The 27,239-nt window shown below is 40.7% G+C and overlaps 1 protein-coding gene across 1 annotated transcript; it reads right to left on the bottom strand.

Annotated features, from left to right (window-relative positions):
• Window positions 1–341: 341 nt before the first annotated feature.
• Window positions 342–19,100, bottom strand: LOC138953564 (uncharacterized). Its single transcript, XM_070325408.1, has 9 exons — window positions 19,012–19,100; window positions 11,543–11,737; window positions 10,662–10,746; window positions 10,091–10,290; window positions 9,249–9,439; window positions 8,580–8,721; window positions 7,332–7,673; window positions 2,494–2,713; window positions 342–1,382 (listed from the first exon to the last, which is right to left on the bottom strand). Exons 1-9 carry the CDS (start codon window positions 19,024–19,026, stop codon window positions 565–567), a joined length of 2,208 nt encoding a protein of 735 aa, XP_070181509.1. The 5' UTR covers window positions 19,027–19,100; the 3' UTR covers window positions 342–564.
• Between the last annotated feature and the right edge of the window lie 8,139 nt (window positions 19,101–27,239).

Genomic DNA, 27,239 nt, shown 5'->3' with positions numbered 1-27,239 from the left:
CAGACCTAACAAATTTTAAAAACAGCCAAGAGAAAACAAAAAAGGTAGACAGACTAAATAAAGAGCAACTTCTCTTGAACATTCACTCAATTCACTTAAATTACCAAAACAGAGAAGGGACCACACACAAAAAAGACAGAAAAAAGCAACTTATATCTCATCTTGGGACATTCATCCACTTCACTGAAATAATCAAAACATGCCAGTGAGAAAAATAAATGGGAGACAGAAAAAGGAGCATCTTCTCATAAAAATCCTGGAAATGGAACAGTCACGCACTTGACAAGAGAGTAATGGACAAAACTAGAAACACAGAAAAGAACAAATCCAAAGAAAACCTGCACAGTCTCACAGTTGACTGAAATTATCAAAACAGAGACGGGATAAACAGGGGATGCAGAAAAAGAACAACTTCTTCTTTAAAATCATGCAAACAAACTAAACAAACTGCTCGCTTCCACTTTCAGTCTGCATCATTCAGTCAAGCTGCCATGGGGCACAATCAACACAGTCTGTCCAAATCGTAGCCAGCCAGCACATATTGTGTTTTCTCCGATGTTACAATCAAAAGAGGTCGTAAACGTCTAGCTCGTCTGGGTCGAGATATGGACCCCAGCCGTCATCAGAGTAGCTGGGTTCATAATCATCGTAGTCATAATAGTCATAGTCATCAGAGCCATCAGAATCATCCATGTCATAGAAACGCCCTGACCCACCATCATCCCTATCCCTACCACTGTACGGCACGTTGTAGGTGGTTCTGCCGCTGAGAGGCAGGAAAGTGCAGTGAGGGCACTCCAAGTGGCAGCGAAGCACACCCACAGGCATTCTGCCTCGCGCGATTCCTGCACCAATCAAGGGCGAAGGTACAGGGTCAAGTTCAGTCCATTTCTGAGTAGTGAAGGAGAACTTTGCCGCTGATGTTGTCGGCTCCTGAGACTCCGTCAGCCTCCCCCCGAAAATGTAGACTTCATCGTGCACCATTGTGGTGGCAAAGTCCTCCCGCCCGGCATCTTTAGGCGGCAGTTTGATGGTGAGGTTTCGGTTGTGAGTGATCTTCTTCTGACCCTGGTGGTAAAACTTGTGCTGCACCTTGCCGAGACGTGTGGCGAAGAAGCCCTCCATGGTACCGTAGACCAAGGGCTCGTAACCCATCTTGTTGTTGTAGACTTCCCTGGCCCTGTTGGTCTGCAGGTCATACGTGAAGAACTTGTTACTCTTCTTCTTGTTGGTGGGCTTGCACTTGAGGCCAGCCACCTTGTGGCCCATCACGTAGATGACCTGATCGTCCATGGTGGTGCTGTTGTAAGCCTGCTGACACACTGCGCGCACCTCTGAGTTGCTGAAGCGCTGGAAAAACCCGCACCTGATGGTCATGTCACCTGCACACAGCGACAGAGGTTGTTATTCATGCAACGACACTGGCTCTGAACCAAAAAGGATTTTGTTGCAAACACATGTGCATACATTCTAACACACACATACACACACTAACACATACAAACGCCCCAATCAACAAGCTCGCCCGTTTCTCTGAATAACTCCCAACAGCTGCACACACACAAACATACACTAACATACACTTACACATAAGCGAGCAACGAGCAGCAAGTTCATCAGTCTCCCTGAATAACTGCAACAGAAGCACACAAAATAACACACAGACACATACAGACAAACACACAGCAGCAAGCTCACCAGTTTTTCAGAGTAACTCAAACAGTTGAACATGATGGTTGTATGAACGTTCAGACAGCACACACACATACATAAACACACACACACACACAAACAAACACCTAAAGCAACAAGCTCACCAGTTTCTCAGAGTATCTCGAACAGTTGAACATGGTGGAGATGTGAATGTTCAGACGGTACACACACACACACACACCTAAAGCAACAAGCTCACCAGTTTTTCAGAGTAACCCCAACAGTTGAACATGGTGGAGATGTGAATGTTCAGACGGTACACACACACACACACACCTAAAGCAACAAGCTCACCAGTTTTTCAGAGTAACCCCAACAGTTGAACATGGTGGAGATGTGAATGTTCAGACGGTACACACACACACACACCTAAAGCAACAAGCTCACCAGTTTTTCAGAGTAACCCCAACAGTTGAACATGGTGGAGATGTGAATGTTCAGACGGTACACACACACACACACCTAAAGCAACAAGCTCACCAGTTTTTCAGAGTAACCCCAACAGTTGAACATGGTGGAGATGTGAATGTTCAGACGGTGCACACACACACACACACACACACTCACCGAAAGCAACCAGCTCACCAGTTTCTCCGAATAACTCCAACAGTTGAACATGGTGGAGATGCGAATGTTCAGACGGTACACACACACTCACACACACAGACACCTAAAGTAAAGCAACAAGCTCACCAGTTTTTCAGAGTAACTCCAACAGTTGATCATGGTGGAGATATGAACGTTCAGATGGTGCACACACACATAAAGCAACAAGCTCACCAGTTTCTCTGAATAACTCCAAGAGTTGAACATGGTAGAGAAGAGGTGGATCAGAGGGAGGGACAGGGACTGCAGCACCTCTAGGTCCACGAGGTGGGGGTGGTGGGGTTACATTTGGCACGGGAAGCCGACGTTTGCTGGACGCCACCAGGAAAAGGCGGCTGCCACATGCGAAGAATGAGTGGACCACGAAGTCATACTCCTCTTCTGGGAAGTTCATCTGAAAAGAAAACGAGAATGCTTTAACAGTTATTCGTGTACACTACATTGGGGTGTGCAGGTTAAAGATCCCACGATTGACAAAAGGGTCTTTCCTGGCAAAATTGTATAGGCATAGATAAAAATGTCCACCAAAATACCTGTGTGACTTGGAATAATAGGCCGTGAAAAGTAGGATATGCGCCGAAATGGCTGCGATCTGCTGGCCTATGTGACTGCGTTATGTATTGTGTAAAAAAAAATTCCATCTCACACGGCATAAATAAATCCCTGCGCCTTGAATATGTGCGCGATATAAATTGCATAAAATAAAATAAAAATTTTAAAATAAATCCCTGCGCTTAGAACTGTACCCACGGAATACGCGCGATATAAGCCTCATATTGATTGATTGAATTCTGAAATGAAGAAACTACTTCTTTCTTTAAAGGCACAGTAAGCCTCCCGTAAACCATCACAGATACGGTCAGGCTTTTACACACAGTACAAACACCCTTTCATTTAAACACTCACCGATTGAGAACATCCTAGGTGCCCTCCGTAAAGAGCGAACAATTTTCAAAGAATTTATTTTTGCGTGGTTTATCTTACCCCTGAGCCATCGTGAATCCGTGTGATCCAGTTTCCCCTTTTCACAATGTAGTCGTCAGTTAGTCATTTGAATGCACTCGATGTGAGGTTATCTACAATAGCACGTTTTTATGCACGAAACAAACGGCTGTGGTTCACAAGAACTCTAGCGATGGCTTTTGACTGTTGAGAGGAACGGCGATATGTACAGATAAACTGTCGTCTGCTACGACCCTTGCGTGACCCTGCTTCCGGGTTTTTCTGAATGAGACCCGAAGGGAAGTAACTCATTTTTGACAATCTGCAAAATTAATTCTTTAAAAATTGCTCGCTCTTTACGTAAGGCACCTAGGATGTTCCCGTTTGGTGAGCGTTCAAATGGAAGGGTGTTTGTACTGTGTGTAAAAGCCTGACAGTATCTGTGATGGTTTACGGGAGGCTTACTGTCCGGGCGTGATTTCCGGTAAGTTGAATATTCATAACAGCCGTCCAGCACCAAAACGAGGCGCCATTGTTGTTAAAGGCTAAGTCCACGAAAATAAATTCTTTGAAAATTTCTCACGCTCGACAGAAAGCAGCCAGGATGTTACTGTTCGGTGAGCGTTCAAATGGAAGTATGCTTGTACTGTATGTAGACGCTCGGGGAGCTCTGTGATGGTTTACGGGAGGCTTACTGTGCCTTTAAGTTTAAGTAAATAGAAAATCAAACAACAAGAAAAGATCCAAAGGGTCTTGAACAGATAGTAAACATTTTATTTTAAGATAAAAGAATCTTTAAACAAGTCGCGTAAGGCGAAAATACAATATTTAGTCAAGTAGCTGCCATTTTTCAGCAAGACCGTATACTCGTAGCATCGTCAGTCCACCGCTCATGGCAAAGGCAGTGAAATTGACAAGAAGAGCGGGGTAGTAGTTGCGCTAAGAAGGATAGCACGCTTTTCTGTACCTCTCTTTGTTTTAACTTTCTGAGCGTGTTTTTAATCCAAACATATCATATCTATATGTTTTTGGAATCAGGAACCGACAAGGAATAAGATGAAAGTGTTTTTAAATTGATTTCGACAATTTAATTTTGATAATAATTTTTATATATTTAATTTTCAGAGCTTGTTTTTAATCCGAATATAACATATTTATATGTTTTTGGAATCAGCAAATGATGGAGAATAAGATAAACGTAAATTTGGATCGTTTTATAAATGTTTATTTTTTTTTACAATTTTCCGATTTTTAATGACCAAAGTCATTAATTAATTTTTAAGCCACCAAGCTGAAATGCAATACCGAACCCCGGGCTTCGTCGAAGATTACTTGACCAAAATTTGAACCAATTTGGTTGAAAAATGAGGGCGTGACAGTGCCGCCTCAACTTTCACGAAAAGCCGGATATGACGTCATCAAAGACATTTATCAAAAAAATGAAAAAAACGTATGGGGATATCATACCCAGGAACTTTCATGTCAAATTTCATAAAGATCGGTCCAGTAGTTTGGTCTGAATCGCTCTACACGCACGCACACGTACACACACACACACACACACACACACACATACACCACGACCCTCGTCTCGATTCCCCCTCGATGTTAAAATATTTAGTCAAAACTTGACTAAATATAAAAAAAAACAAGAAGGGCAAAGCCCATACGACTCACATGCTTTACACATTTTTCCTACCAAAATACATGTGACCTTGACCCAAGGTCAAGGTCATCCAAGGTCATGCAACACAAAGCTGTTAATTCAAGACATAGGAAGTACAATGGTGCTTATTGGCTCTTTCTACCATGAGATATGGTCACTTTTAGTGGTTCACTACCTTATTTTGGTCACATTTCATAAGGGTCAAAGTGACCTTGACCTTGATCATATGTGACCAAATGTGTCTCATGATGAAAGCATAACATGTGCCCCACATAATTTTTAAGTTTAAAACAGTTATCTTCCATAGTTCAGGGTCAAGGTCACTTCAAAATATGTATACAATCCAACTTTGAAGAGCTCCTGTGACCTTGACCTTGAAGCAAGGTAAACCAAACTGGTATCAAAAGATGGGGCTTACTTTGCCCTATATATCATATATAGGTGAGGTATTGAATCTCAAAAACTTCAGAGAAAATGGGAAAAATGTAAAAAATAGCTGTTTTTTAGGCAACATATATGGCCCCTGCGACCTTGACCTTGAAGCAAGGTCAAGATGCTATGTATGTTTTTGGGGGCCTTGTCATCATACACCATCTTGCCAAATTTGGTACTGATAGACTGAATAGTGTCCAAGAAATATCCAACGTTAAAGTTTTCCGGACGGACGGACGGACGACTCGGGTGAGTACATAGACTCACTTTTGCTTCGCATGTGAGTCAAAAAAGGCTTTTTATATTTAGTCAAGTTTTGACTAAATATTTTAACATCGAGGGGGAATCGAAACGAGGGTGTGGTGTATGTGTGTGTGTCTGTGTGTGTGTGTGTGTGTGTGTGTGTGTGTAGAGCAATTCAGACTAAACTATTGGACCGATCTTTATGAAATTTGACATGAGAGTTCTTGGGTATGAAATCCCCGAACGTTTTTTTCATTTTTTTGATAAATGTCTTTGATGACGTCATATCCGGCTTTTCGTGAAAGTTGAGGCGGCACTGTCACGCCCTCATTTTTCAACCAAATTGGTTGAAATTTTGGTCAAGTAATCTTCGACGAAGCCCGGACTTCGGTATTGCATTTCAGCTTGGTGGCTTAAAAATTAATTAATGACTTTGGTCATTAAAAATCGGAAAATTGTAAAAAAAAATAAAAATTTATAAAACGATCCAAATTTACGTTTATCTTATTCTCCATCATTTGCTGATTCCAAAAACATATAAATATGTTATATTCGGATTAAAAACAAGCTCTGAAAATTAAATATATAAAAATTATTATCAAAATTAAATTGTCGAAATCAATTTAAAAACACTTTCATCTTATTCCTTGTCGGTTCCTGATTCCAAAAACATATAGATATGATATGTTTGGATTAAAAACACGCTCAGAAAGTTAAAACAAAGAGAGGTACAGAAACGCGTGCTATCCTTCTTAGCGCAACTACTACCCCGCTCCTCTTGTCAATTTCACTGCCTTTGCCATGAGCGGTGGACTGACGATGCTACGAGTATACGGTCTTGCTGAAAAATGGCATTGCGTTCAGTTTCATTCTGTGAGTTCGACAGCTACTTGACTAAATATTGTATTTTCGCCTTACGCGACTTGTTTAAGTTGGCCTTTGCAAACTGTTTTGGTTAACCTAAACACTTAGTTTGGTTGTTTACTGATCTCTCTATCGTTATAAACAAGTAGGATTCCCCTTTTTGCAACCAACTCTGACATCTGATAAATTTACATCCCACAATCAAAAAAAAAAGAAGTAAGACCGTTAAAATAAAAATGAACAAGCTGCAGGTTCATGAAAATTGAAATGATGAAAACATAATCAGTTGGTAACCTCTAATTGATTATTTGTTCGTACAACCTGGAAGTTTCCACTCCACTTCAACTTCAAGAATCCTTTTCCTGTGACATTCTTTCCCCAGTATTGTAAAGTCGGACAAAACTGTTGAGGCATAAAAACAGTTGTGGTAACCCGACCTAACCACTTTTTCCTGCCGACCCTAAACGTTTTTCAATGAACAATACCCCCCCCCCCAATAAATTACACAGAAAAAAACCGCACACACAAGCAATGGAGAAAGAATGAAGTGGTCATAGACTCACAATACTTGAGCGCTTAAAAAAAATATAAAGAAAAATAAATACATTTACCAAATTACCTACCTCATTTTCCCCCCGAAATGTTACCTTAACCATCACTATTTTTTTCTTGGCCTAATCATAAATGAAATTCTTCACAGAAACTTTGACCACGACCCACAGATTTCAGAGCTGTTAGACATCACTACCTCTCAAAATCTTTCTCTCTCTCAATCACACACACTTGCTTGCACACAGACATGCACTCAATGCCCCAATTAGATGGCCATCCACACAGCACACAATCGCTAAAAACCCTCACTCACCTTAGAACTGGTCCATGTATTCTCCAGCGGGCAGTAGCACAAAAGCTGTTTCTGTTTCTCTGAATTGTCCTGCATAACTGAGTCTATCACCAGCAGCTGTCCGTCTCCAGTAAGGGCCATCAGAGGTCTGCTGATTCCGTACGGCAAATCCGGCATCTTGGCCCACCGCTGCTCTCTCACAAAGTACGCAAAGAGACTGGAGTTAATATTCTTGGGGTAAAACATGAAGCGGTAGCGGTGGTCCTTGTTCATCCCTCCGCCCAGGATGATGACGTCCGTCATGTTTGGGGAGCAGGGTGCACTGCCCACTATTCCCTTCAGCTTCCTCTCCAGGCAGGCCATCTGTGGAAATAACAACAGAGAAAGGCATTTTTACGAAAGATTGAAGACAAACCAGATGCACAGTTTACAATTCAAACCTGAAAAGAGAAAAAAGACAAAAAACTCGGGGACACTTCAGATAGCAGTTTTGTTCCCAGCCTCAGAAGACAAAAGGTAAGTTGGACCTGCATCAAAAATATGTATCCAAGGTTTCCCAATTGTTTGTTTCCGGCCGATTTATGTGGAGCACGTGATGCGCACAAAAAATATTGGCGGTCTAGAAGTGTCGTCTGCGCAATGATCGCGGCGGCTTTCTTGACCGCCAAGGACGACCACACACGTTGTGAGACGTCATTCGTTAGACCTCAATAGGTCCAAATGTCGTGCTTGGTAGGTAAATTGATAGTCACATGACCTATATTAATATATGTGAAAACTATCAGATGGTCGACCAGTCAAAAGTATCATTTAAATCTAATCAGGACAAACATTCCAAAAGAAAAAGGGCTCCCCCCCCCCCCCCCCCCCCCCCCGACTTTAAAAAGGGAGCAGAGGCGGAGAATGGGTAATCAATTTGTACTAAGAACTTGTCCGGTAGCAAAGTGATGAAGTCAAACTTGTGTCATATGAGGCCAAGAAACAGTACAAGTGAAAAAGTATTTCTTGTATAATAGCTGGACATGCCAAGAGTGTTATCCCACAAACTCACGAAGCATTGCTTAAACTGTGATGTGCGTTGATCTGTCATTGCTCTTACTGTGCATGTTTATGTGTGTGTATGCATGCGCTTGTTTTTGCTTGGGTATGAACTGTACATGTACGAGTCTGAGCATGTGCATGTAAGCTAGTGTTCGTGTAAACACTAGGCTACCATCAAGTGTAAACATACGGATATGGGTATTTAGTGGCTACTTAAAATTCACATACCTGACATTTCTCTGATCCTTTCACCAGGGGATGCTGCTCTATTTTCTCTTCAAAGACAGTAGTTGGAACTGAGTGAAGATCCAGCGCACAAAACAGTTCCTCAAATGCTTGTTTTCTATGCACTTCATTGTGCTCTGTCCATCTGCCAACACATCAAAACATCCCTTGCAATCTGAAAACTGGCAAAAACCTAATACTGTAGGTCAACACTAATTCCTCTTTTTCTGCATTCACTCTCAGGGTTATGTTGTGGTAAAAGTTTTGCTTGCTACACCGTTGTTGTTGTTTTTTTACCCTGCCACATGGGCAGCGATGAACCCACCCAATCAACAATACAAGTAAAAAAACCGGACGTCCGTCCGGACGGACGGACGACTCGGGTGAGTACATAGACTCACTTTTGCTTCGCATGTGAGTCAAAAAGGATTTTTTTTTATCGGTCAACAGTCAACTTTATTATAGTACTTAGCCAAGTCAACTTTCGAAAAAGATTCTACCAATCAACACTAAGGCCATACATTCTGACTGTTGTGCAATCAAACCAACCAAACAACAAACCTTCATCCATCTTTCTGACTATCCAAAATGTGATAGCCCCAAACAAATGTTACAAGCCCTTTAGAACTTTCCACCACACTTATTATGGTAAAAGATGTAACTGTGCCAAACCTGACAATGAAGCAGAAGAAGTCTTCCCGTTTGACGTAGGACAGGGTGTTGTCTGACAACAAAGACAAAAGTGAGCTTTTGTCAAAGTCCAGCAAACCGGTGCCACTCATCAGTTCAGGTAGGTGAGCACTAACATACGTCAAGGCGCTATCATACGTCTCAAGGTTATGCTGGCTGGAGAGAAGTAAGATCTGCAAAGAGACAAACATTAAGAATAATCAAAATCAGGAAATACTGGCTTCAGTATCAGTATCACAAAATAATTTCTAACATTTTCCCTTCTTCAGTTCATGGTTGTTTCAGAAATGCAAGAAATCTGTCCTGATATAATTAAAATCATTTTAAATCAGGAATTCCATACATTCTGAACGGTGCTCAGTACGAAGACTCACTCATTACTCAGGTGAGTCAAAAAGAGGACTGGGTGGTCAAGCGTGTTTCTTTTCTGGTGCCTTGTTTCGTTTTGTTTTTGTTCTTATAAAGACATGCAAAAAACTTGCAAACATGTTCATAACACAGTACTAAACTATATCTAAGCAGGTGCTATCTGCGGGAATGTCAGAAACAAGCCAGTCAAATACAAAAGCATCGTTGGAGAGGATCGATGCTATGACATAAACAAGCGAGCCTCTCTACTCTGTCCTTGCATGCTGTCAGAAAGTTGCAGCCCTTTCCATGTTGCACAGCCCATATCAGTATCAGTGCTATCACATAGAGCAAGTGTAAACTGTTGAAATATCTCAAAACTGAGACACCACACGTTGACAGCAATAATTGCCCTTTCAGGCACAAATGTTTCTTAATCTGCTCATCAAGCAGTACTTTGCATCTCACTCTTTCACCTGTACACAGTTTTCCAGATTCAAAGTGATCCCACGAAGATATTTGACACAGATCTCAGTCATCTCAGAGATCTGTAGGTAGTCGGCAACTTCCAGCAAGTCTCGAGAACGTTCCATTGTTACGTGCACCTCTCCCGTGTAAAGGAATTTGATGGCGTCTTTCATGGCGTAAGGGGCACCAAAATTTAGGTTCAGGTCACCTGTTAAAAATGTTGCTATCAGCAGTCAGGCAAATAATTCATCATGTAAGCAGATGGAGCAAGTAAAAGAATGTAGTGATTTAAAAACTTTTACAGTGAAAACTGCCAAACAAATATCTACCAAAGGTAGATGGTTTTATTTCAAGTTTTTGTAAGTAGGAGTTTATTTCCAGTACTGCCAATGCTGTTACATGTATTTTAATTTGAGTAGCAAAACTAAGAAAAGCAACACTCAAGAATTAGCCAACTGGAGTGATTAAATTACAAAGTGAAAGAAGAGTGATCATATTGGGATTTATTCAGTGTATCATGAAAGAACTTCACACACGGCTAATTCAGAATATTGCCAGGGAAGAATCAAGATAACTTACCTGACATAGATTCTTTCATACCACTGTCATAGAGAGATTGAAAGTAAGGGCACATAACCAGCACTGCCCAGTGTGCCTTCATGACCTGCAAATATATTATGAATTTCCCTTTAGCAAAATCCAAAGTTAAACAAATGCCATGTGAACATCAATGAATCTTCTTCTTCTTCTTCTTCGCTCATGGGCTTAGACTCCCACGTACACTCGTGTTTTTGCACGAGTGGAATTTTACGTGTATGACCGTTTTTACCCCGCCATTTAGGCAGCCATACGCCGTTTTCGGAGGAAGCATGCTGGATATTTTCGTGTTTCTATAACCCACCGAACTCTGACATGGATTACAGGATCTTTTCCGTGCGCACTTGGTCTTGTGCTTGCGTGTACACACGAAGGGGGATAAGCCACTAGCAGGTCTGCACATAAGTTGACCTGGGAGATCGGAAAAATCTCCACACTTAACCCACCAGGCGGCCGCAGCCGGGATTCGAACCCTCGACCTTCCGATTAAGAGGCCGACGTCTTACCACCACGCCACAGCGCCCGTCGAACATCAATGAATCATTTGAATGAATTGAATACAAATTAAAATAGTCTAAGGTTGACTTATTAATGCTATTTAGGGCAAAACATACATATAATGTTATAATATATTACTATTACATTTTAGAAACACTTACTTCTAGTTCCTTCTTTACAAACAGTAATCACTGTAATGTCACCGATCCATTTGATTTGAACTTTGAGTGATCAAATTCGCACTTGAATTAACAAATGCAATTCAGAATTTAATTTACTTGTAAGTAACTGAAAGCATAACATTTGGTAGTATGTATTGACATGTGTATACTTCAGGGCCAAAACGTTCATCAGAAAATACTCACGGAATTATCTATGTGTAGTGTTACATCACAGAAGGAAGAGTTCTGTAAAGTCTGCTGATACAGCATGTCCTGCAGTTTGCAGGCATATTTCCCCCGCACAAGAGAACGAGAGAACTGGTTGAGGGGATTCTCAAGTTCATCCTCCGAATCAAAGCTTGATGGACAAGTTGACATCTCGATATTCCCGTTTGTCACCTAGTGAAAGATCTTGAATGTTATCATAGTTAATTTCTTGTGCCGAAACTTCAGAATGATCGAGATTCAATTTGTCTTCATTAATACTAAATTACTTACTAACATTAACATTACAATACAAACTTGTACAAATCATAGAATAAGTTGGCAAAGTCCTGAATTAACTCCATGGAAGTTACATCACATTCTCATTCTGAAAGTGAAAGAAGCAGACATGAGACCAGCAAATGTTCCAAAAGTAGGAAAGTAAGCCGGGGTCCAGGGGCAACGCCCCGGTAGGGGGTTCAGGGGGGCAAAGCCCCCCTGACGGAAAATGAATGTTAGAATTATAAAGGCCTTTTTGGGGCCTCTCATGATAGCAAAAAATTAGATCATGCCTTTTTAAAAAGCTATAAAAACCACAAGAATAATATGCTTTAGCATTTTAAACAAAAGTGTAATTTATAACAATCACACACACACAAAACTTACTTGAAAACTTTCAGAACCAACACATTTTTTCCACCAAGTCCGTATTTCACCACGCAGTGGCCGTTGTCGCACCACGTGCACACGGCCTGACCGGGAATGGATATCTTGGCGATACTGTCGCCAATGAGCTAGCGCCTTTCTTTCTTGTTGATTATGACAGTCATTTCTTCTGACAGCCAGTTGGCTTTCCACTTGTTTTTCACACTTTGGTCGTCGATCGTAAGAGCTTCCACAGCCGACAAAACAATACGGAATTCAGACGCCATGATGCTACCTTTTTCACCTTCGGCGTTTGGAGATCGGCAGCCAACCAAAACAACCCGCAAACCGCCATCGGTGAATAATTAAGCCTAGGCGATAATCGTCGGAGATCGACAGCAAATCAAACGCGACCCATGATACTGCTATGGGTTCACGTGAGTGCTGGGGTGCGAATGGCGGAATGCACTGACTTCAGACGCAGACAGCTTCAGCTGAACGGTTCATACCACCACCCCCCCCCCCCTTTTTTTTCTCAACGAATTTGCATCGATCTCAAGAATGGTCTGTGAGCTAAGGAAAATATCGGAATTCCGATAAAATTCGGACCAGTCCCATGTCTGAAGAAGAGCAACGCATAGAACCGAGATTTACTCAGTGGGACGCTGAACCACACATAGGTTAGATTGGGTAATATTGCCAATAAGTACGGGTATGTGTCTCTTGTAATTGTACTGAGGCATTAATAAAAAAAAAGTTCTGCACTTGTTTAAAAATAACCATGCAGAGACTGAGAAAGAGTGGTAATTACATTTTGAAAGGTAATTAATTCTGCTTTGATCTAGCTAGTCCATCTAACTTTCCTCTCCCAAAGAAGGTAAATAGCCAACTTGCACAATACCCCGCTTGCATAGCTCGATCTTTCTTTCTTTCTTTATTTGGTGTTTAACGTCGTTTTCAACCACGAAGGGTTATATCGCGACGGGGAAAGATGGGATAGAGCCACTTGTCAATTGTTTCTTGTTCACAAAAGCACTAATCAAAAATTTGCTCCAGGGGCTTGCAACATAGTACAATATATTACCTTACTGGGAGAATGCAAGTTTCCAGTACAAAGGACTTAACATTTCTTACATACTGCTTGACTAAAATCTGTACAAAAATTGACTATATTCTATACAAGAAACACTTAACAAGGGAAAGAGGAGAAACAAAATCCGTTAGTCGCCTCTTACGACATGCTCATAGCTTGATCTCGGTGCGAGAGATAAGGAATGTTCACTTCCCTGCGGGCATACTTTTTGCTCTCAAGAGTTATCGTTCCTTCCATTCGCTACAATCACAACAATGGCTACTGAACAGCAGAATTGTCATGCGATGCAATGACCAAAGTTGCAAAATTACCTCAAAGTCAAAGAAAGAAAAATAAGATATTCACAATAAAACAAACTGCAGCTAAAACAGTTAGTTATTGAACAGACAACGGAGTACCGGGATCGCACGTAATTTCTGTGGTATTGTCATTGTACATGCATGCCAGACGATGCAAGGGAGACAACTCTCCCATGACAACCGACTGTAACAACGAACGTCACTTCCAGTCGGTTAATAACAAACGGTTCTGCTCAAGACGCGCCTTTGTTGATCTTCACTCTATCCTCTATCCCGCACCCTAAACACGCAAATACTACATGGTGGCAGCGGTTTTCGATAAGTAGGAGATGGAAGAAGCACAAGCAGCAGGAAATGAAGCAGAGGGAACAGTACATCGCCTAGTAAGTTTACCTCCCCCGAAGCCCTTTGACGGGACACCGGCAAGTTGGCCGAAATGGAGACAATATCAATATCAATATTATATATGAGGCTTATATCGCGCGTATTCCGTGGGTACAGTTCTAAGCGCAGGGATTTTTTTTTTCAATTTTTATTCAAGGCGCAGGGATTTATTTATGCCGTGTGAGATGGAATTTTTTTACACAATACATCACGCATTCACATCGGCCAGCAGATCGCAGCCATTTCGGCGCATATCCTACTTTTCACGGCCTATTATTCCAAGTCACACGGGTATTTTGGTGGACATTTTTATCTATGCCTATACAATTTTGCCAGGAAAGACCTTTTTGTCAATCGTGGGATCTTTAACGTGCACGCCCCAATGTAGTGTACACGAAGGGACCTCGGTTTTTCGTCTCATCCGAAAGACTTGCACTTGAACCCACCACCTAGGTTAGGAAAGGGGGGAGAAAATAGCGGCCTGACCCAGGGTCGAACACGCAACCTCTCGATTCCGAGCGCAAGTGCGTTACCACTCGGCCACCCAGTCCCTACAACGATTTCAACGCAACCGAAATGGTTCGGGGCCCGCAGCAAAACCAAAAACAGGTCAGTGTGTTCTTATACACGATGGGCGAAACTGCCGACGATATATAATTGACTATGAACATTGACAGAATAGTGGTTGGGGTTTTGGATGACTCGCTTTCTAACGACCTACAGTCGCAAGCAAAACTGACCCTTGTCGAAGCCATACGACTCAGCAGGCAAGCTGAGGCCCGCAAGGAGAGCCAGCCCCTGATTAGACCGGGGGAAAACACTACAGCTGTCAAAAAGGTTAAGCGACACGGTCATCAGAAACACCCATACGGTGAACGAAGTCAACAACATCAACGCAAGAACCCCAACATGGGCAACAATAACAAATGCGGATACTGTGGCAAGGAGCCACACAGTCAGGCCAGATGCCCTGCAAGAAGCACGACCTGCACTAAATGCCACAAAAAGGACATTACCAGGCAGTCTGTCGCATGTCTTTTACGTTTCTACCAGAAATTCTAGTCAACAAAATGCATATGATGCTATTATTTATTATTATTTTTATTGTTAGCTTTAATTAGTGCATGCTTCATACATTAATCATTTGTTATTCAATAGATGCATCAATGATTGTGATGCTTGTTTCATAACCAATTCCGTTATATAGATATTGAAAACAAAACTGAGCAAAGTCCTTTACCACAGGCAAATTTAAAAATAAATAAAATAAAGTCCTTTATTACAGGCAAATTCATAAGAAAGTCCTTTAATAAAGGCTAAACAATTGCCATTATAACCAAGACCTTAAACTTTAAGGCAAAATGTGACAGGAAAGTAACTATAACAAGAAGAGCAAACGCTCGATCGAGTCACTTTCGCAGTTCTGAATATTATATGAGGCATCAGATGGACAGGAAGAAATTGCTATTCACAACACAATGAGTCACGTTCACATAAAATTTGAGCCCGGTCACTTTTATAGTTTCCGAGAAAAGCCCAACGTTAAGTTGTGTGTTGCCGAACAGAAAAGGCTAGTTATCTCCCTTGTTTTTCTGATAACGTTCGTAAAAGGCTACAGATGTAAATACTTTGATGTAAAGAATAATCCTACAAAGTTTCAATCACATCCGATGAACTTTGTCAAAGATATAAAATGTCTAATTTTTCCTTTGACGCTGACCTGTGACCTTGAAAAAGGTCAAAGGTCAACGAAACCATCGTTAAAGTGTAGAGGTCATTGGAGGTCACGACTAAACAAAATATGAGCCCGATCGCTTTGATAGTTTCCGAGAAAAGTCCAACGTTAAGGTGGTGTCTACGGACGGCCGGCCCGGACGGCCGGCCGGACAGACTAACACTGACCGATTACATAGAGTCACTTTTTCTCAAGTGACTCAAAAATGACAGACTCCAACTCAAAAAAAGAAAGGAGGGGGAGAACCAGGACAAACATCTTTTAACATTGTTTTATTGTGAAACAAACATCCCTCTCAAAAAAGGGAGTTGTGGTATTGTCATTGTACATGCATGCCAGACGATGCAAGGGAGACAACTCTCCCATGACAACTGATTGTAACAACGAACGTCACATCCGGTCGGTTCATAACAAACGGTTCTGCTCAAGACGTGCCTTTGTTGATCTTCACTCTATCCTCTATCCCGCACCCTAAATACGCAAATACAACAATTTTGACGTCAAAGAGAATTCAGCCATCGCTTCACAAGCGCTGGTGTTCTGTGGCTTACGTTAACAAACAAAAATCGATCGCCTTTCCTTTAACCTTTGCCGTGCTTCCTGGGTTCACCTGTACCCAGAGACACACTAAAATCATTGTAACTCTGGAACCATTAAAGGTATCGTTTTGAAATTTTAAGTATCTCTCACACACCTAATTTGCTCTCTGTCTGCAAATTTTTAGTGTGTACATGACAAAACATTAAAATTAATTGATTATGTTAACATAAACACTACCGATTGCGCGGGTTCACGCAAACCCATACTTTTAAAGAGTAGTAGTGATTGTAACTATCCCTCTGCCGACGGCGCGGGTTCTGCTACACCCATAATTACCAAAGCGGCGGAACAGTGTCTGTCTGCCTGTTTGTCTCCAAGAGACTGTCTGTCTCTCTGTCCGTATCTCTCTGTCTGTATGTCTGTTGTCAGTTGCTCTGTCTGTCTGTTTATCTGTCTATCTGTCTGTCTATCTGACTGTCTGTCTCTCTCTCTCTCTGTCTCTCTCTCTCTGTCTCTCTCTCTTAGTCTCTCTCTCTGTCTCTCTTTCTTAGTCTCTCTCTCTCTCTTTCTTAGTCTCTCTCTCTCTCTTTCTTAGTCTCTCTTTCTTAGTCTCTTTCTTAGTCTCTCTCTCTCTTTCTTAGTCTCTCTCTCTCTCTTTCTTAGTCTCTCTCTCTTTCTTAGTCTCTCTCTCTCTTTCTTAGTCTCTCTCTCTCTTTCTTAGTCTCTCTCTCTCTTTCTTAGTCTCTCTCTCTCTTTCTTAGTCTCTCTCTCTCTCTCTTTCTTAGTCTCTCTCACCCCCCCCCCCCCCCCCCCCCCCCCCCCCCTCCGCGGGTTAGGGGGAGTCCCATATTGGTTGGGACGAGAAAGAATTTACCTGATGCTCCCCAGCATGTCGTAAGAGGCGACTAACGGTTCTGTTTCTCCTTTTACCCTTGTTAAATGTTTCTTGTATAGAATATAGTAAATGTTTGTAAAGATTTTAGTCAAGCACTATGTAAGAAATGTTGAGTCCTTTGTACTGGAAACTTGCATTCTCCCAGTAAGGTCATTGTACTACGTTGCAAGCCCCTGGAGCAATTTTTTGATTGGTGCTTTTGTGAACAAGAAACAATTAACAAGTGGCTCTATCCCATCTCCCCCCTTTTCCCTATCCCATCTCCCCCCTTTCCCCGTCGCGATATAACCTTGAATGGTTGAAAACGACGTTAAACACCAAATAAAGAAAGAAAAGTCTCTCTCTCTCTCTTAGTCTCTCTCTCTTTCTTAGTCTCTCTCTCTCTTTCTTAGTCTCTCTCTCTCTCTCTTTCTTAGTCTCTCTCTCTCTCTCTTTCTTAGTCTCTCTCTCTCTCTCTTTCTTAGTCTCTCAGTCTCTCTCAGTCTCTCCCTCCCCCTCTCCCTCCCCTGCAAGAAGTCGGTGAAGGGAGAAACTCGATGCACCCACTGAAGTAGCGCTGTGGGTTTCCCTGAACCCACCCCGTCGTTAGAGAAATAAACGGTAAAAACCCTCTTTCAAATATGTATGGGTTCAGACAAACCCGCATCGTCGGGCGTGTGTAGTCAAAAGCGGCATCCGGCAAAGGTTAAGTACCTTGCTTGGGTACTTTGAACGAACTTTAGGATTATTCTTGCGGCTATCAAAGTATCAATGCTTCTAACAAAGTATCATTGCTGCAGCCCACTGCTGCGCAGTGCAAATTCACCATTTTCAAGGCGAAGTGTCTGCACCGAGAGCGAGACGCAACCTCTCACAGAGCTCTCAAAACATGCCCGCAGATTGAGGCAGATCTCGCAAGTCACCTATTGTAATAATGGATTTGTCCGTTGTTCCTTAATTATACTTTTAACCATGAGTGTGTGTGTGAGAGAGAGAGAGAGAGAGAGAGAGAGAGAGAGAGAGAGAGAGAGAGAGAGAGAGAGAGAGAGAGAGAGAGAGATCAAATCACATTTTATTTTAGGAGGGTTGTGTGGAGAGAGAGAGAGAGAGAGAGAGAGAGAGAGAGAGAGAGAGAGAGAGAGAGAGAGAGAGAGAGAGAGAGATTCAGAACAGTACGTCCACTGATTGACCTAAATCAGTAGGAATGCCTTAGATGCTTCGTTGCCAGTTTCCTCTCTTGGTTTTCTTTATTTACTATTGTTTGTATGATATTTCTAGTCATGTGAACCATTGTGGTGACATCACAGGCGGAAGGTATCGTTCACTGGACCACTACTTTCGTGGTCTTTCTATGAAACAAAAATCATTTCATGTATAATCATGTATAAACCATTTTGTAGGCTGAACGTTCGGAGCTGCTTCTTCGCAGAAAGGGTGATTCCTCACTGGAACAGTCTGCCAGAAACAGTTGTGACAGTACCATCACGGCATCAGTGAACAGTTTCAAAGGAAGGCTGGACAATTTCTGGGCAGACAGACCAGAGAAATTCTCGCCAACGTGCTACCAATAACCGCCCGCGCATGCCACCAAAAAAGTGTTATTGGAGTACCATTCGACAGGATCGATGAACAGGCCTAAGGCCTTAAACATCGCAAGTTCAAGTTCAAGTTCAAGTTCATGAAAGTAGTGGTCCAGTGAACGATACCTTCCGGCTTCCGCCTGTGGTTTAACATGCCATGTGCATGGTTTGGAAGAAGTCTTCTTCTTGCGTTCGCCGTCGTTTGGAAGAAGTAAACGAAACGCCTTGCAGTTGCACCTTTAAAACTGGTGCGCGTTCGCAAAAGTATCACGTCAATACTTACTCTACACATATCATGATATTTAAGTTAATGCATTACCTTGACAAGTAGCATAATGAGAAAAACTAATACATTTTCTCTCCGTTAGTTTTTCAACTCGCGCTGTTTGAGCGAATCGCTAAAAATTTGGAACAGTTATCTGTGTCCTTTAGAAAGTTGGAACGGAAACAAAACACAATACCAATATAAATGTATAATGGTTTGAAAGTGTGTCTGAAATGGTAAGTAAGTACTTTTTTCACCACACATTTTCTTGAATATTTTCTACCACGTTGCTCTGTTGTTTCTCTTTGTTACATTTAGTCAAGTTTTGACTAAATGTTTTAACATAGACCGACTGGGAATCGAGACGAGGGTGGCGGTGGATGTACACTGAGCACAAAAAATTAAGGCGGTTTTTGACGGCATGATTCACTTTCAACCGTCGAAACAGTGACTTAAACTGAATGATATTTTACATGTTTTACATCCGAAAGTTTATTTGATGTCTCACCTAACAGTTCATACACATATATATGTGTGTGTGCGTGTGTGTGTGTGCGTGTGTAGAGCAATTCAGAGGAAAGTACTGGACCAATCTTCATGAAACTTCACATGATAGTTCCTGGGTATATTATCCCCCACACAATGTTTTCCTTTTTACATTTAGTCAAGTTTTGACTAAATGTTTTAACATAGAGGGGGAATCGAGACGAGGGTCGTGGTGTATGTGTGTGTGTGTGTGTGTCTGTGTGTGTGTCTGTGCGTGTGTGTGTGTAGAGCGATTCAGACTAAACTACTGGACCGATCTTTATGAAATTTTACATGAGAGTTCCTGGGTATGATATCCCCAGACTTTTTTTTCGATAAATGTCTTTTATGACGTCATATCCGGCTTTTTGTAAAAGTTGAGGCGGCACTGTCGCACCCTCAATTTTCAATCAAATTGATTGAAATTTTGGCTAAGCAATCTTCGACGAAGGCCGGACTTTGGTTTCAGCATTGCATTTCAGCTTGGAGGCTTAAAAATTAATTAATGACTTTGGTCATTAAAAATCTGAAAATTGTAATTAAAGTTATTTTTTTTATAAAACGATCCAAAATTACATTTATCTTGTTCTTCATCATTTTCTGATTCCAAAAACATATAAATATGTTATATTCGGATTAAAAACAAGCTCTGAAAATCAAAAATATAAAAATTATGATTAAAATTAAATTTCCGAAATCGATTTAAAAACAATTTCATCTTATTCCTTGTCCGTTCCTGATTCCCAAAACATATAGATATGATATGTTTGGATTAAAAACACGTTCAGAGAGTTAACTGAAAAGAATAGAGATATAGAAAAGCGTGCTATTCTCCTCAGCGCAACCGCTACCGCGCTTTTCTGGATTGTTAATTTCACTGCCTTTGCGACGAGCGGTGGACAGTCGATGCTACAAGTGTACGGTCTTGCAGAAAAAATGCAATGCGTTCAGTTTCATTCTGTGAGTTCGACTGAGCTTGACTAAATAATATATTTTCGCCTGTTTTGATAAATGTCTTTGATGACGTCATATCCGGCTTTTGGTGAAAGTTGATGCGGCACTGTCACGCCCTCATTTATTGATCAAATTTTTGGTCAACCAATCTTCCACTCAGTCCAGACTATGGGATTGCATTTCAGCTTGGAAGCTTAAAAATTGGTTAATGAGTTTGGTCAAGTATAAATTAAAGTAATCAACCCAAAAATTATTTCATCTTATTTTTTTATTATCTCCTGAACACGGGGGATAACCGGTCAAAGGCCGAACAGAAGCCGAAGGCCGCTCATGACACGTGTGAAGGCAAGTTTTGTCTGTTTTCTAGGTATTGTTTGATTTATGTGGGGATTTAAGGTAAGCTACTGATTCAGCGATGACTAAATTTGTTTCTCGATGCATAAAAAGTCAGGGAGCGATTGATATTTGCCCGTAAATAGCCTTCAAAGCTGAAAATGTCCGCGATCGAGCACCGGAAATGGCTGTTCGATGGGTTTTGCAAGTAGAAATGTGCTTTATTTCACCAAATCAGCTCGTATTTGGTGTGGGTACGGGATTCTAGAGGACGAAGGAGTCATAAGAGGTGCAAAGAAGTGCTATTTGGGAGTAGAATAAATCTTCCGAGACAGTAGACAAGAGAAGGTCATATTTGAGAGATGCGCGTAGGCCGATTGTCTTTCCGACAAGCGAATGATACAGCAGCAGATTAACCATTCGTTTTGACCAGAAACCTAGTCTCTAGTTTTTACGAATGAGTTTTTTAATTAAAACAATCACGAGAACTCTCTCGCTTAGCCTAATGGCTGTTCGATGGGTTTCGCAAGTAGAAATGTGCTTTATTTCACCAAATCAGCTCGTATTTGACATCGGTTTGGTATATATTTTCTAATCCTACCGCGAACTGGATAGCAGACGCGGCACGACTGTTGCACCACACTTTGAAGTAATCCCACACTTTGAAATAAATTACTTCAAAATGTGGGGATGTGCCCCACACTTTGAAGTAAACCCATTTTTTACTTCAAAGTGGGGGGGGGGGATCTTCCCACACTTTGAAGTAAACTCAGGTTTTACTTCAAATTGTGGGGGGATCTTCCCACACTTTGAAGTAACTTACTTCAAAGCGTGGGACTTTTGCATCGCCTGTTTGAGCCTGATGATTTTGTCAAAAAAAATGGCAAAGTCTTTTGGATGAGTGAACAGAAAAAGTGAGCGAGCCAAGAAACATAGTGATGTTTGTTATCAGGCTTTAAGCAATGTCCCATTGTTGAGTGTGACGAAAACTCGTGGTGACGATTTTAAAACATGTTGGGTCACGCATGGTCCAATCTTACATGGTCCAACCTTACATGGTCCAACCTTACATGGTCCAACCTTACATGGTGCAACCTTACATGGTCCAACCTTCCATGGTCCAATCTTACATGGTCCATATATATATTATTGGACCATGTAAGATTGGACCATGTAAGATTGGACCATGTAAGATTGGACCATGTAAGATTGGACCATGTAAGATTGGATCATGTAAGGTTGGACCATTTAAGGTTGGACCATGTAAGGTTGGACCATGTAAGGTTGGACCATGTAATATTGGACCATGTAAGATTGGACCATGTAAGGTTGGACCATGTAAGATTGGACCATGTAAGGTTGGACCATGTAAGGTTGGACCATGTAAGGTTGGACCATGTAAGGTTGGACCATGTAAGGTTGGACCATGTTATATTGGACCATGTAAGATTGGACCATGTAAGGTTGGACCATGTAAGGTTGGACCATGCAAGGTTGGACCATGCAAGATTGGACCATGTAAGATTGGACCATGTAAGGTTGGACCATGTAAGGTTGGACCATGTAAGATTGGACAATGTAAGATTGGACCATGTAAGATTGGACCATGTAAGGTCGGACCATGTAAGGTTGGACCATGTAAGATTGGACCATGTAAGATTGGACCATGCGTGACCCAACATGTTTTAAAATCGTCACCACGAGTTTTCGTCACACTCAACAATGGGACATTGCTTAAAGCCTGATAACAGACATCATTATGTTTCTTGGCTCGCTCACTTTTTCTGTTCACTCATCCAAAAGACTTTGCCATTTTTTTTGACAAAATCATCAGGCTGAAACAGGCGATGCAAAAGTCCCACGCTTTGAAGTAAGTTACTTCAAAGTGTGGGAAGATCCCCCCACACTTTGAAGTAAAAACTGAGTTTACTTCAAAGTGTGGGAAGATCCCCCCACACTTTGAAGTAAAAAATGGGTTTACTTCAAAGTGTGGGGCACATCCCCACACTTTGAAGTAATTTACTTCAGAGTGTGGGATTACTTCAAAGTGTGGTGCAACAGTCGTGCCGCGTCTGCTATCCAGTTCGCGGTAGGATTAGAAAATATATATATATATATATATATATATATACCAAACCGATGTCAAATACGATTTGGTGAAATAAAGCACATTTCTACTTGCGAAACCCATCGAACAGCCATTAGGCTAAGCGAGAGAGTTCTCGTGATTGTTTTAATTAAAAAACTCATTCATAAAAACTAGAGACTAGGTTTCTGGTCAAAACGAATGGTTAATCTGCTGTATCATTCGCTTGTCGGAAAGACAATCGACCTACGTGCATCTCTCAAATATGACCTTCTCTTGTCTACTGTCTCGGAAGATTTATTCTACTCCCAAATAGCACTTCTTTGCACCTCTTATGACTCCTTCGTCCTCTAGAATCCCATATCCACACCAAATACGAGCTGATTTGGTGAAATAAAGCACATTTCTACTTGCAAAACCCATCGAACAGCCATTTCCGGTGCTCGATCGCGGACATTTTCAGCTTTGAAGGCTATTTACGGGCAAATATCAATCGCTCCCTGACTTTTTATGCATCGAGAAACAAAGTTAGTCATCGCTGAATCAGTAGCTTACCTTAAATCCCCACATAAATCAAACAATACCTAGAAAACAGACAAAACTTGCCTTCACACGTGTCATGAGCGGCCTTCGGCTTCTGTTCGGCCTTTGACCGGTTATCCCCCGTGCTGAATCCAAACATATATAGATATGCCATGTTCACTCAGAAAATGTACTTTCAATTAATGAAAATAAGTAAATACTAAATTAGGCAAAATTATGATTACAAATAAAATTGTAGTGATCAATCTAAAAGTGATTTCATCTTGTTCTGTATCATTTCCTGTATCCAAAAATATATATGTTCACTCTAAAAATGTGCTCACAATAAAAAAAAACAAGTCGCGTAAGGCGAAATTACTACATTTAGTCAAGCTGTGGAACTCACAGAATGAAACTGAACGCACTGCATTTTTTTCACAATGACCGTAGTCCGCCGCAAGTGCAAAAGGCAGTGAAAGTGACGAGCCTGTTTGGCGCGGTAGCGGTTGCGCTGTGCTGCATAGCACGCTATACTGTACCTCTCTTCGTTTTAACTTTCTGAGCGTGTTTTTAATCCAAACATATCATATCTATATGTTTTTGGAATCATGAACCAACAAGGAATAAGATGAAATTGTTTTTAAAACGATTTCGGAAATTTAATTTTAATCATAATTTTTATATTTTTAATTTTCAGAGCTTGTTTATAATCCAAATATAACATATTTATATGTTTTTGGAATCAGAACATGATGAAGAATAAAATAAAAGTAATTTTGGATCGTTTTATAAAAAAAAATTTAATTACAATTTTCAGATTTTTGATGACCAAAGTCATTAATTAATTTGTAAGCCTCCATGCTGAAATGCAATACCGAAGTCCGGCCTTCGTCGAAGATTGCTTAGCCAAAATTTCAATCAATTTGATTGAAAAATGAAGGTGTGACAGTGCCGCTTCAACTTTTACAAAAAGCCGGATATGACGTCATAAAAGACATTTATCGAAAAAAAGGAAAAAATGTCTGGGGATTTCATACCCAGGAACTCTCATGTAAAATTTCATAAAGATCGGTCCAGTAGTTTAGTCTGAATCGCTCTACACACACACACGCACAGACAGACAGACACACACACACACACACACATAACGACCCTCGTCTCGATTCCCCCTCTATGTTAAAACATTTAGTCAAAACTTGACTAAATGTAAAAAGGTACTACGTTCGATTGATTTGCGGAGCCGGGCGTACGTCTCGGTTTTTCTGCTAGCCCAGACTTACTACCTTTATAGGTCTTTATAGTCTCGGTGATGGCTGGTTGATCTTTAAGTTTCAACCTATCATATTGACTAAATGTTTTTATATAATCGCTTCACGCGACTTGTTTTCTATTGCTGTTGCCTACTTCTCAAATGAATCATAACACAATAAAGAACAAGTCGCGTAAGGCGAAAATACAACATTTAGTCAAGTAGCTGTCGAACTCACAGAATGAAACTGAACGCAATGCAACGCAGCAAGACCGCATACTCGTAGCATCGTCAGTCACCCGCTCACGGCAAAGACAGTGAAATTGACAAGAAGAGCGGGGTAGCAGTTGCGCTCAGAAGGATAGCACGCTTTTCTGTACCTCTCTTTGTTTTAACTTTCTGAGCGTGTTTTTAATCCAAACATATCATATCTATATGTTTTTGGAATCAGGAACCGACAAGGAATAAGATGAAAGTGTTTTTAAATTGATTTCGAAAATTTAATTTTCATATTGATTTTTATATATTTAATTTTCAGAGCGTGTTTTTAATCCAAATATAACATATTTATATGTTTTTGGAATCAGCAAATGATGGAGAATAAGATGAATGTAAATTTGGATCGTTTTTAAAAAAAAATATTTTTTTTACAATTTTCAGATATTTAATGACCAAAGTCATTAATTAATTTTTAAGCCACCAAGCTGAAATGCAATACCGAAGTCCGGGCTTCGTCGAAGATTACTTGACCAAAATTTCAACCAATTTGGTTGAAAAATGAGGGCGTGACAGTGCCGCCTCAACTTTCACGAAAAGCCGGATATGACGTCATCAAAGACATTTATCAAAAAAATAAAAAAAACGTATGGGGATATCATACCCAGGAACTCTCATGTCAAATTTCATAAAGATCGGTCCAGTAGTTTAGTCTGAATCGCTCTACACACACACAGGGACAGACACACACACACCACGACCCTCGTCTCGATTCCCCCCTCTACGTTAAAACATTTAGTCAAAACTTGACTAAATGTAACAAGTCGCGTAAGGCGAAAATACAATATTTAGTCAAGTAGCTGTCGAACTCACAGAATGAAACTGAACGCAACGCAACGCAGCAAGACCGTATACTCGTAGCATCGTCACTCCACCGCCCGTGGCAAAGGCAGTGCACGTGGAATTGACAAGAAGAGCGGGGTATTCGTTGCGCTGAGAAGGATAGCACGCTTTTCTGTACCTCTCTTCGTTTTAACTTTCTGAGCGTGTTTTTAATCCAAACATATCATATCTATATATTTTTGGAATCAGGAACCGACAAGGAATAAGATGAAAGTGTTTTTAAATTGATTTCGAAAAAAAAATTTTGATAATAATTTTTATATATTTAATTTTCAGAGCTTGTTTTTAATCCGAATATAACATATGTATATGTTTTTGGAATCAGCAAATGATGGAGAATAAGATAAACGTAAATTTGGATCGTTTTATTAATTTTTATTTTTTTTTACAATTTTCAGATTTTTAATGACCAAAGTCATTAATTAATTTTTAAGCCACCAAGCTGAAATGCAATACCGAACCCCGGGCTTCGTCGAAGAGTACTTGACCAAAATTTCAACCAATTTGGTTGAAAAATGAGGGCGTGACAGTGCCGCCTCAACTTTCACGAAAAGCCGGATATGACGTCATCAAAGACATTTATCAAAAAAATGAAAAAAACGTTCGGGGATTTCATACCCAGGAACTCTCATGTCAAATTTCATAAAGATCGGTCCAGTAGTTTAGTCTGAATCGCTCTACACACACACACAGACACACACACAGACACACACACAGACACACGCACATACACCACGACCCTCGTTTCGATTCCCCCTCGATGTTAAAATATTTAGTCAAAACTTGACTAAATATAACAAGTCGCGTAAGGCGAAAATACAATATTTAGTCAAGTAGCTGCCCTTTTTCAGCAAGACCGTATACTCGTAGCATCGTCAGTCCACCGCTCATGGCAAAGGCAGTGAAATTGACAAGAAGAGCGGGGTAGTAGTTGCGCTAAGAAGGATAGCACGCTTTTCTATACCTCTCTTTGTTTTAACTTTCTGAGCGTGTTTTTAATCCAAACATATCATATCTATATGTTTTTGGAATCAGGAACCGACAAGGAATAAGATGAAAGTGTTTTTAAATTGATTTCGAAAAAAAAATTTTGATAATAATTTTTATATATTTAATTTTCAGAGCTTGTTTTTAATCCGAATATAACATATTTATATGTTTTTGGAATCAGCAAATGATGGAAAATAAGATAAACGTAAATTTGGATCGTTTTATAAATTTTTATTTTTTTTTACAATTTTCCGATTTTTAATGACCAAAGTCATAAATTAATTTTTAAGCCACCAAGCTGAAATGCAATACCGAACCCCGGGCTTCGTCGAAGATTACTTGACCAAAATTTCAACCAATTTGGTTGAAAAATGAGGGCGTGACAGTGCCGCCTCAACTTTCACGAAAAGCCGGATATGACGTCATCAAAGACATTTATCAAAAAAATGAAAAAAACGTTCGGGGATTTCATACCCAGGAACTCTCATGTCAAATTTCATAAAG

The sequence above is a fragment of the Littorina saxatilis genome, linkage group LG17, assembly GCF_037325665.1.
Source record: "Littorina saxatilis isolate snail1 linkage group LG17, US_GU_Lsax_2.0, whole genome shotgun sequence".
NCBI classification, from domain to species: domain Eukaryota; kingdom Metazoa; phylum Mollusca; class Gastropoda; order Littorinimorpha; family Littorinidae; genus Littorina; species Littorina saxatilis.
This window is presented reverse-complemented; position numbering and strand designations above follow the sequence as displayed.

Excerpts from the sequence above, each read along its gene's own strand:
- LOC138953564 (XM_070325408.1), bottom strand. Across the intron at positions 10,291-10,661 it reads TATGAAAGAATCTATGTCAG|GTGACCTGAACCTAAATTTT; the intron begins GTAAGTTATCTT and ends CATTTTTAACAG. Across the intron at positions 8,722-9,248 it reads TTCTTCTGCTTCATTGTCAG|ATGGACAGAGCACAATGAAG; the intron begins GTTTGGCACAGT and ends ATGTGTTGGCAG.